We start from the raw sequence: 12771 nt of genomic DNA, 5'->3' as shown, positions 1-12771 counted from the left end.
TCCTTACTTTCAATAACAGTTAACAAGCACTGACTGTATGCAAGGTATTATGAGAACTACAAAGAGAAGTATTAAATGAAAGAAGAGTATACTCCTCCTCCCCCCACCACTACCACCACCAACAGAATGATTGAGGGGAGATAATGCGCAAGAATGGGCCTTCCTGAGAGGATGTAGGAGGACTGAAAATGTCAGATCTACAAGTTCCTGGGAGAATCTTTTATCCTGGCACTCCACTTCTGACCATTGTCTGGTCTCAGACAAGCATTAGCATAACCATTAGCCTCTCTGCAATGTAATTATTCTTGGGCTGGCTTACTCTGGCCCCCTGCCAAACAGGAACATTCACAAATCTACATATGAATTTAGGGTAGGGGATTTTTAATACACTCTTCCTAAACATCCACTCACTGTTTATAGCTGAGCCTGTTGCTCCAACGAGGTCTATTTCTACCCCTCCTGGCTGCTACCTCCTTGAAATATGGATGGTTCACCATGGTACCTATTTCATTTGGTCTTTTATTCACCCACTGAATGCATTTACTAAGCATCTATTAAGTGCTAGACCCTGTACCAGAAAATGATGGTGAATAAGGAAGCCAAGGTTTCTGCCCTAAGCTGACTTGATCTAGAGGGAACAAGAGACATTTATTTGATGAGTAATTACAAATCTGATGATTACCAAAGGGGACAAGGAGAATGCGATGGGAGCTTATCCTTACTAGTGGGAGCTTCCCCACAGAGTAGGACCAAATATAATGCCTATCATATATGGTCTCAACAGCAGGATCCTTGGAGTTCCGCTTTGAAGAGTTCTTGAATATCTACCTTGTTGGCAGTACAAGTAAAGTCTCAGTCCCTACACACCCAACTGCCAAAAAAGGGGTCCTAGTCTCACCTCATCTTCTCCTTTATTATTATTTTTTTAATTAAAGATTTTATTTATTTATTCAACAGACAGAGATCACAAGTAGGCAGAGAGGCAGGCAGAGAGAGGGGGGCAAGCAGGCTCCCCGCAGAGCAGAGAGCCCAATGCGGGGCTTGGTCCCAGGACCCCAGGAGCTGAAGGCAGAGGCTTTAACCCACTGAGCCACCCAGGCGCCCCTCATCTTCTCCTTTAAATTTGCTAGCCATACCTACTGCATTCCAAAGCAGTCACAATCAGACCTGTTCCTGTCTTCCTCTCTTCAAGTGCTTCTCTCTAGTAAGTTAAGAGACCACCAAGACAGCAGTGGAGGTTACACTCCAGTGAAGTTCTAAGGCTTAGTATAACCTTGGAAAGTACCTCCCCAAAGGAACATATCCCAGATACTCAGAAATTGCCAAGTCCCCTTGACTATTCATAAGTTTACTCTCCTGCAGCACTTAGAAAACGTTATGCCCCAATCATAGGTTATATTTTATTTTGAAGAATCCACATCTTATTTTCATGGTTTTGTTTATAACTTAATCATGAAAAAGATAAAGCACTTTCTATCCTGTTTCTGTTAGAAGATCTACCTATAACGCCACTACATTTTCTCAGTCTACTTCAAAAAAGCCAATGCCTGTCATAAAATTAAATAAATCTGGGTGCTCCCACATTGTAATTTTACCTTTTGCATCTGCCAGGCAAAAGAATATTTTACCTTCTGTTACCAAAATAAAAGCAGCACATTTGCAATTTCAAATGCATGAGCTTATTAAAAACCTTATTTTTTAAAAAAATTCATTCTCTTGTAGTTGGGCAATAAACTTGAAAATAGTTTAATGCTCTGATTGTCAAGTAGGTATAGATAATGACATTAAATATGAACAAGCAAATCATTTCACGGGTGCAAGATAAGTTTATAAAATATAAATGCTCTGACAGTAAGAAAACATACTGCTATACTCAATTATATCATCTCTTCAAAATACAATTGCTTCTATGTTTGGTAAATAGAATAATCCAGGTCACATTCCTGTGTTCAACTGAGTTTCTAGTCCCTCCCTTTTCTCTAAATACTTGTGTTGTTTCTGCATGTTCTTAAGTGTCATCATGTATTGCTATAGGCATGATGGCTATATTTAACTAATAATGACAGTGGTTGTCATTAGATTTTAACTCAGTAACACTAGTCTGACATATCATTTGAAGTATGTCTTCAATTTAAATTTGATTAAAATTACAAACATCTCATCTATTGTGCCAGTCAAAACGTTGTCACCCTTTCCCTGAACTTTTCTATGAACTTTCCTGAAATAAGTTATGGCAGCTTAAAGTGAAGGCTAGCCTTGGGTCATAAACATATTTTAAAATATGACTCTTGGAATAGAGCAGAGCAAGGCCACTTGGGGCTCCATTTAAAAAAGGAGTTGACTTTGAATTACACCCTGAACAAATTCTCAAGGCAAAAAGCACAATATTGTGAGAGTTCAAAGGCTCTAACTCAGATTCTCATATCATGCTATGTATATCAGTGCTCAGCAGGGATTTTAATTTGGTTGTGGGCATTTTAAGATCACAGACCCAGCAAATACCTTTGGTAGTAAAATCAGGGACTTGTGACAATCTGCATGAAAAGCTGGTAGAAATGTGCCTGGCAAGAGATAGAGCAGAATAAGGAAAATAAACAAAGATTACGTGGAAACACAATGTTTTAGATACCTACTATATATGTTAGGCTTTTACATACATCATTTTATATACTCATAACTCTGTGAGGTGTCTACTATTGGGTTCAATTTATTAATAAGAAAACTGAGACTTAGAGAGGTTAAGTGACTTGCCCAGGCTCATGCTGCGCTTGCTTCCCTGGCAATAATGAAGAAAGCAAAGAGAAATGTTTCTGTTTGGTTTTCCTGAACCTATCTACCTAGATATTCTGGGGAGGGAGGAGTGCACACAAGATTTTGATTAATAATAGGCTTGGGATTTTAATAGCAATTAGAATCTTAGTTATGTTTAAGAAATGCTATTCTCAGTGTTCTGTTCAGTCTAGACTTTTATAGACATTCAGTTTTCAAATAATTTATCTTTTTTAAGAAACAAAGACAATATCCAATAATCCTTTTAGATATTATTACCTCAGTTTTACAGGTAAGGTCATTGAAGCATGAGCAATCTATTCCTGGTCATATAAAAGGAACTAGAATCTTGCGAGATCATCTGACTTCAAGTCTAGGGTTCTTGCCACTAAATAATAATGAATTTCTCAAGTCTTTCCTAGTAGATGTCTGAAAGCTTCAAAAACTAATGGTCTAAAAGGTAAACCCCTGAAAGAGTACCTGCCAAAAAGATTTGATTTAGAGTTTACTACAAATGCCTGTTTCACTCGACAAATTATCTCCTTTTGTTTTCATGACATTATTTGTTATACCACCCTTCTGATTTCCTTTACAACACCACTGTCAATAAATACCTTATTTACTTCTTTATGTAGTCATTGTCTTTGCTCCTTCTACCTCACTAAGCTCCATTATACCTCTCTCTTGTTCATGCCATAACCTTAAGATTGGAGCAAGGCCTGCCACACTACAGGGATTCAATAAATATTATGATTAAATGAATGAACAGTCTTTCTTTAATTATTCCTCTGCCTTCTTTTAGGTGGAGAACTATACATTTTTTTTAACCTCGCACATACTCTCTCAGCTCTAGCCAGGGTGATATTCTCTCTGTCCACTTTTACCCATTTAGTAAACAACTCGAGGTGATAAAGACAGTATCTATAACCCTTCTGAGTTAATATTGTATGAGAATTAAAATTCATCTGGTTTCTTGGCAGCTATGACAAAAAGGCCTTATCCAAACTCACTAAGGTCAGATATAATTCCATAAATAGAATTTTTGGATTCAGAAGTGCTAAATACAGTGCATATATCCTAATAGTGCATAGATTATATATTAAGTAATGCATCCAGCAAGGTTTAGGATTGTAGCCCATCATCAAACATAGCATTTTTCAATAAAACAATTGATGAGTTATCCTAAATAAGATTCTCCTACCAAATGAGTTATGAAAAAATTGTTTTATCTTCTGCAATATTGGATTTTGGAATTGTATATAAGAGATTCTGGAGTTGAGGCACTAACTTAGGAATTCTGAGCAGTAAATATAATACACTTAAAGCACAGAACTCAGGCATGACATGCACAAAGTACTCAAATTATCAGGGAAGTTATAGGTTTGCAGGCCCCTTCACTAAATAAGTATAGCCTTCATATATATATACACACACACATATATATGTATATATTGCATATATATATTGCATATATATATATACATATATGTGTGTGTGTATATATATATATATATGCAATTCAGCAATTCATGAATATGTCAAGGATTTAGATGATTCTCAACGATTTGATCATTTATACCATAAAAAGATGCTGCCACATGCAGCATCACATGCTCTTGATTTCCCTATTAGCTAAGGACAGTTTTTGGAGGGTCCATCTCTTGCAACATTCTTTAAATCTACATCTGTTTATATAGTAAAGATATTCTACATACTTACTTACAGGTTTTAAACATTTGCAATAGAGAAATAAATAAAATACATGCCTAAGTTTTACCCTCACTTGTAAAAATAGATAAAAGAATCGCGCTGGGATGCCTGAATGGCTCAGTCATTTAAACACCCAACTCTTGATTCCAGCTCAGGTCATGATCTCAGGGCTGGGAGACTGAGACCTGCACTGGGCTCCGTGCTGAGCATGGAACCTACTTGGGATCTCTCTCTCCTTTTCCCTCTGCCTGTCCCCCCACCCCCACCCCCAAAGAATCACATGCCATCTCAGAAGAAATTGAGTTTTTATCCTCTATCTAATGTCATATTCTTGTTTTTGAATATATGAAGCTAAGCCAGAAATAAAATGGACTGACAAATACTCTTACCTAATACAAATACTATTCAAACAATATGATAATAAGGAATTTGGGAAAGCCCACCCTAACTCCTATAGCAGTTGCTCAAATTAAGTAGTGCTCACCCCATAGGCGATCATCACAAAGCCCAATGTTAGCTTTAGTGGACTAAAGCAGTCCTTGGTATAGTCAGAATTATAGCATTGAGATCTAGCAGCAAGAATAGCTAGGTGTGATTTGAGTTGGGTAGTGAGTTATTTCTTGAAACTTGTGCTTTTAACACAATCATTTAAAAATCAACATATTCAGGAGACACATAATGGAACAAAATATAGTGCATGAATCCAGGTTCATTAAACTAATGCATTTTTTGAAAAACAAAATATGACAGAACGTTTCATTATTGACGCAGATAGGAGAAAAAGTGTTATGCTGCTATTTAGAATGTGTCTTGTGTGTCGTGGAATTGAAATATTTCCAAATCATCAATAATTAAAATGATGAGAATCCATCATTTCACTGACATTTACTTCTACATGAAAAGATGGCCTATTTTAAATGTGCTCACACATATTCTTGTCAATCACAAGCTGTCACAGCAAATTATTTCATTTTGTAGATCACATGGCAGTTAGCAGAAAATCTCTAGGTTTAAATTTAGATCTTAGGTGTAGTATCAAGAACACTTTTCATGGATTTTTTTTTTTTTTCTGTGACTACATCTTTGTAATTCAGTATATTAAAGATGTAAAATCTTATTCATAGTACTCAGTTTCACTTCTGGTTAACAAAACTCAGGACTGAAATGAATCACTGTAAACGACAGCTCTAAAAGCCAAATAGTAGAATAGAATATACACAAAAGAATGAAAATATAAAACCAAATACAATTTTAAACTGTCAGAACTCCATACAATGGAATTTGGACCTAATAAATTAGGTCCAAACAGTTTTTTTCTCTCATCTTCTTTAAGACCTTTAAGCAATTGCAGGGCATATCTTATGCTAGGTTGGCACTGCTTACATTTTCTAGCAGCTATAAAGGAGTTACCCTTTTATAAACCCCATGAATCTGATGTAAGAATTTTCACGGTGCCACCATTAAAGAAGATTCAGGAAATGGTGAATAAAACCTAAAGTGCATGCCCAAGGATCAGAAAACTTTTTAAATGCTTCTTTAAACAATTCATTAACTATATCATCAAAATTCTAGCAGAATCATTAATAGATTTCAGAATCTTCACCATTATTATATGACCTTATCAGACAGTTGATCTTCATCAACAGTCCTTATAAAAAAGATTCTATTTTTCCCATACATAATCTTCTGCTCAGGCATTTAATTTCAAAATGTAGGAATTATTCTAATACTGCATTTCAACAGGGAATGCTTCCTGTCAGTCTTGACCTTGGCTTGACCTCTATAAGAATGCTTTGTGTTTCGAGGTATGTGATGAATAGCTCTCTGGCTTTCTATTAAATCCAGTGTCACTGACTGTCAACAGTGGTACTCAAAGGGGTAGTAAAGTAGTTAAAAATCAGAAATGTTCCTTAGGACTCTTTGTAGCCTAGTAAATCTGGGAATAGTTCTGAGGCAATTTTCATTATCTGCATTGCTTTTCCAAAGAATAAGAAAACCAGGAAATATGAAAATATAATTGCCAAAATATACATAGATTTCTTTGGGCCTCCTGTAGCAGAAATAATGTAAATTTTCCTTTGGAGGACCCATTTGACTTACATTGTTGAATAGGGTTCTCAGTTTTAAGGATTTATAACTTATTTACTCAGTTTACGTTCCTTAAAGACCAGGACTTCTATCCCTAAGCCAGGACTGCATACATAGTAGATACTTAAGAAAATACTTATTGGTTTACATTTAGATCAAAGTGAATTAAATCGAATTTAATATCTGAGATGAAAGAATAATGATAAATAATGATAAAAAAGAAGCCAGGCCCTTTTTTTCATCTCTCTGTCTGAACTGGCCTAGTACCTGGCACATAGTAGGCTCTCAATGAATGTTTGCTGAATGAATGAAAATCTTTATATTAAAGTAATGACCAATTACTGACTCTAATGCCTGTTGCTTAATTGCATATAAAATATTCATGTTCATGTAGAAAGATAAAATAGTAAAACCCAATTCTGCCAGCTGTTTTCCCTTTATTTACCTTTAGAATGCCTCCTTACTCTAAATTTATCTGCCATCTTTGAAGCTATTCATACATGTCTAATTTTTAAAGTACACTCATAGTAAATTGGCAAATTATTGATTATCCGTAAAACACATATAAGAAAGGTAATTTTAACCTGATTTGAAAAAGTCCACGTGAATGTGGGATATATATATATGAAATCTGCCCACACTTCTCTCAAAATATTTAATTCAAGTTACAGACTGTACTATGTACAGATAATACTTATTTACATTTATATTCTTAAGGTTCTGGAAGAAACCAAATATCAGTCTTTAGGCTTATAGGTTTATCTTTGAGCTTAATTTAGACAAGTGGCTTTTCCCCTATTATACTTATTCTAGGTCTTTTTAATGGACATGTGATATGCTAGTCTGTGTCCAAGCTCACCTACAATTTCTTTTCTCAAAAGACAAGGCACATCTGCCACCTGCTCTACTCTGTGTCCCAGCAACAACTGTCGAGCAGCATAAAGATTGATTATCAGTCAAAAACCATTGCACAACACCAGATTTTGGTGGGTTAAGCTTGCTGATCCAGCAAGAGATGGTGTGAAATTTTCAGGAGTGTGTGCCAACATTTTGGTGCTAAAAGAACAGCAGTGCATGTCACAGTGAAACACAGCCAAAGATATGCAGACAAAGCAGAGAAGTTTTTTGTTCTGGACTTGGCTTTAAAAAGAGTAAAAGAGAAAACAGAAAGTAGGAGGAAATTAGTTTGTACATTTAAAAATCATCCACCAGCTAGTCATGTGTGTAACACTGTTATTTCAGGCACACATGTCCAGGAAAATTTCTAAGAATTTAACTATAAATAATTTTTATATATCTCTTCTATAATACCATTATCATATGAAAGACAAGTATTTCTTATTAATAAAAGTAATCAAGGATCTTAAGGAAACACCCATTAAATATACATTTAAAAAAATAAAATAGTCACAGAAACCTTTACCCACAAAGATGCATGCTTCTACAGAAGATGATTTATATAAATGATCCAATGAACACAAAATAAAAGCAGCCATAGTTTAAAGTTAAATCAAGATTTGAAAAATATATGGGTCTATTTTCTTGCATAGGTAATTTTTAGTGAGTAATGTAGCAACAAGTTTCTTTACCTTGAACCAAATTACCTTGAACTTTCTACTAAATTGAGGAAATTATTTCCTGACGATCAAGTATTTTCAAAGAGATAGAAATCCTACTATCGTCTTATATAATAACATTAATAGAGGAAGAATTTTCATCACCTCATCTGTAATGAACTCCAGAATTACTTTTCTTCCACTTATGTAATTACTGCCTAGACTTGTCCTTGGTTCACCAGCTTTGTAGCAGTTGCAGAAAGAAAATACTTCTAATAAGGTGTTAAAAGTATAGGGGAATATAGTAGTTAGAGACACTGAATTTGTATGCCAAAGTTCTTATGTCATTTAAATGTAATTACCATATGTAGCACTTAATAACAGACTATGGTATGACATGAGTGTAAGAATATTCTTAAATAGTATTTTCATTTCTTTCTTAAAATGCATTATTTCCCACTGGAAAAGGAAAAATATTTGTTTTATTTTAGAAAATCACATATCTGAAATGTTAGAAACAATGGACTTTCAAAAACAGAACTTACCAGCAAATATATCTAAAATACATGTTTATATTTTGTGTATATATTATGTATACATATAAATATAAATTACATATATATATATACACACATTTCAAGATTTAAAAAAAGTCAAGCTGCTATATTTATCTTATAAAAAATTTGTTAGGAAAATTGCATATATATATTAAGAATTATGTGTTCATTCTGATCACATTTTCATAGTCATGTTAATGCTCTCTGAAAAAAGACCAAGAGTGTAAATGAATAAATGCTACTTGAAACTTTGAAGTATTTTCTGAGAGAATAAATCTAATGAATTATGTCTGTTGGGTGTCACAGAAACTAAACAGTAAATTCAATAATCTCTGATTTAATTTATTATATTTTCACCATTTAACCTCCTGCAGGCTCCCTAATGTCTATTCAGATCTATATTAAATTAAGCACCAATGCTAATGAAGGGCAATAAACGTGGCTGTCAGTGGATTTTTCTTTCATTAAGCACATTATCCTCTTACTGAGCTGCAAATGCGTAAACATTAGTTTTGTTAAACCATGCAAAAAAGACAGGATGAAAATCATTTTTTAATTGCACCCCTTAAGCAATTTACTGTGGGTGGGGGTAGGGTATTTTTTTTCTTTTTTACCTTTAATTTTTTTGAATGGATCTAAAAAGGGCTCTCCTGTTGAAACATAAACGTCGGCTTCATGGGGTATATCTTCAGGTTTGAGGGCTTCAGTGCCGTCTGCCAAGAACACTCGTCGTGCGGCCATGTTCAGATTCAGCTTTTCTGTGCACTCCTCCAGCAACTAGAAGACAGCAAGCAAGAGGTAAGAGAAAGTGATTTAGCACAAAGAAAGCAACACATTGCCATGAAACAAAAGGTGGTAACAATGAAAACAGACACCCATTGAGTCACTGGCCAAGTTAAGTAACTCAAGTAACTCCACCAATATTTTTTCTAGCACTTGAAAATACAAAATAAAAGGTAAATCACAGCACTGAGACAAACTAATGGTTGTCTAATTTTAGTCCTTATTCTGTCAGTTTAACAACTCCACAAGATATAAAGCTATTGTATCTGTTTAAGTCAATATACCATTTACATATCAATAAAAAAGAAAGTAATAAAATACCTGTGAGATCTATGTACATATAAGCAATTTACAGATTCATTACAGAAAAGAAAATTTTAACACAATAAATATCATCTTTTTCATTTCTTAAATTATAAAAAGAGTAAGGGAAGAAATAAAGCACTGAAAACTTTTGAACACTATTTACCAAGGTGATGGTTGGTACTGTAACTTTGGTAAAGACTGTTCTAGATCCATTTTTGTAAGCTGTTACTGTAATCACTTCAGGATGAAGTTTGCGTCTTTGAGACAATCTATGCCAATTCTGGGCTGGCTGAAATTTTAAAGAAGAGAACTCTGTAACTCTGGAGGAAAAAAACCCCACAAAATTGGTACATGTTAATTAGTAAAAACATTTAAATAAATATTATCCTAGACATTTTTTATAGACATCAACCCTAATGATTGTTCTCAAGTATTCCTTGAAAAAACTTTTTATAGGCTAAGATTGTCCATATCTACTTAAATATTTTTAGAAATTTAACCCAGGATAAGTCTGCTAAAACTGTTCATGTAAAACACCTATCTGGCAATAAATGATTTTTATCAATTAACTTATAAAACACAACACTCATATAGAAAAAATTATATGTATACATGCTGTGTTCCTGTTAGAAAACAAAAAACAGTAACATAGTCCTAACAGCATGAAATAGTAAATGGCTAAGATCTTCCCTTAAGTTTTCATGTTTATCAAAGTTCTTTGATTTTTTAAAAAGATTTGAAATTCAAATACTTTCTTACTCTGAATTTCTTATTCTAAAGTTAGTTGTAACTGCTTTCATCTCAAATTTGTTTGCAGGTATAAAGGGAGGATTTCTAAGTTTTGTCTTCATTCAGAATCACTTTCAACTATTATTATTTTCTCAACAAAAATAGCACATGGTAAATGACTAGCATGTTGTATTTTTTATTTTAGAGTTCTCTAACTAAACCTATTAATTCTTAATGCCACAGAAACAAAGTAAACATTTTGAAATAAAAACTTTAGGTAAATTAAAATCACAATATACCCACCTAAACAAACATATGAAAATAATGGGAATATCAGTCTCTTGGTTTGATTTTTGTTTTTGCCAACATTTTCCTCTATCCATTAATTCTCAGGTTAACAGTTTATGATAACAATCTTGATGCAAAAATATATACACAAACTGGTTTTATGAGTTCATTTCAATTTGATTTTATTGCAAAATATTGATTAAATACCAAAGTATGCATTTCTATTTTAAACAAATATCTCGTGAACAGATATCTTGTAGTCCTAGCCTGATTCTCCTTCAAGTATTTTTTTCTGAGTTTCATATTATCCACATAGAAGTGTACCTCATGTTTTCCACAAGTGCAATTAGCAACATTCTACTCAGGTGCTTTCAAAGAAAAAAATAAACAAAACAAAAACAGAAACAAAACCCTAGAGATGTGTTACATTTTAATGTCTGAAATAGTCAACTGAATCATTATAAATTCTGCTCAAAGGAAAAAGCTTCAGCAGTCGGTTAAAAGAACAGAGAACAGCTTTGATTACCTCAGTTGACCCACTGGAGCACTGACAGGTCTATTTCTCTTGGATGCTGATATAAAACAAGAATTGTTTTTACTGTTTGATTTGTAGCAATATCGGTCTGATATTTCATCATGACTATGATCTGATGCTGTTTGATGTGTGGAGCAATCTTGAAGTCCTGACCCTTCTGATACTGCCGCTGAATGTAAAAGTCTGTTGGGGCCAAACTGAGGCTGCAAATAATCTTCAGTAGTTTTAATAACTGCTTTTGCCTGGGATGACATAAACTCTCTGAAAGAAACAATCCATGGAAGAATACAGTGAATTGATTTGTAATTACTTGTTAACAACTACCCCATAACTGCTTGTGTGCTATGTTCTAGACAAAATACTACACATTTGGCCATTATTTTGTTAAATCCTTACAACATCCCTGGGAAGTGGGCACTATTTGTATCCCCATTTTACAGATTTAAGAAACTGTGGTTCAGAGAGGCCAATTAACTTGACAAAGCTAACATAATCAGGAAGCTGACAGGGTGGGAAACTGAACCTAAGCCTATGCTAAGATAAAGCCCACATTCATAACCATTAAATTGAATTGCTTTACTCTATTAAAGAAGAAAGCTTGTATAATGCTTGAAACAATGCAACTAACATTTTTAAATTCTCAGATTTCATTTATTAAAAACTAGCACTCTGCTCAGTATTAGGAAAGATTAAAGTTAAAGAGATGTGGCTTCTACCCTCAAGAAACTTGCAAACTATCCCCTTATAAAGAGAGAATATATGCTAAGTAAGCCACTTAGAATGATGGGTTTGTATTAACTGTAAATGTAAAATGAATTCTTTGAAGGCAAACTTACATTGTCTGGAATAAAGTTGATAAAGGCTTCATAGCAGACTGGGATTAGGGTGACCAACTCATCCTGGTTTGCTCAGGGCTGCCCTGGCTTTGGCACACACTCCTGGAACTCCCTCAGTCCCTCAGTCTCAAACAAATTGGGATGGCTGATCATCCTACCCGGTAGTAGGTGGAGGAACAGCATTTAGATGAACTATGATGTTTGGACACGGGACCATAGGACTTGTGACAATATCTAAATCTATGTAAATGCCAAGTTAGTTAGATGGAATATATAGAGAATTTGCTGGTATGATAAAATGAAACAAGCTTTAACATATTTAAATTTTTATTTAACATATTAAATAATACATTAAATTTAATATTTAACGTATTAAAGAATATTGAGCTGTGTGATGATTAGGCATAGAGGATAGCAAGCTTCCATGTATTATTTCAGTATTCCATGTATTTGTTATTTGTATTTTTATACAAACAAAATCTGCTTCTATCCAATTTGCTGGTTTCTCAACAGTTCTTATACATAATGTAATATAACCCCACCCAACCGTGCAATTATATAATAGCATATGCTTAGTGTGGAAAACTTGGCATAGACAGCCCTTCTCCCAAACT

At 34.0% G+C, this 12771-nt stretch overlaps 1 protein-coding gene across 1 annotated transcript in view; it reads right to left on the bottom strand.

Annotated features, from left to right (window-relative positions):
* The window catches only part of DCDC1 (doublecortin domain containing 1), a gene marked incomplete at both ends in the record, with an annotated part of 55702 nt that overhangs the window by 30207 nt on the left and 12724 nt on the right, over positions 1–12771 (bottom strand). Inside the window, 3 exons of the mRNA XM_080816991.1 lie at positions 9295–9457; positions 9933–10089; positions 11313–11582. Of these exons, the coding sequence (XP_080673117.1) occupies positions 9295–9457; positions 9933–10089; positions 11313–11582 (590 nt within the window). The remainder of the gene's footprint in view (positions 1–9294; positions 9458–9932; positions 10090–11312; positions 11583–12771) is intronic.

This window comes from Martes martes (assembly GCF_963455335.1).
Source record: "Martes martes genome assembly, chromosome: 10".
In the NCBI taxonomy this organism is placed as follows: Eukaryota; Metazoa; Chordata; class Mammalia; order Carnivora; family Mustelidae; genus Martes; species Martes martes.
The sequence above is the reverse complement of the archived record's forward strand: the minus strand, read 5'-3'. Positions and strand labels throughout refer to the sequence as shown.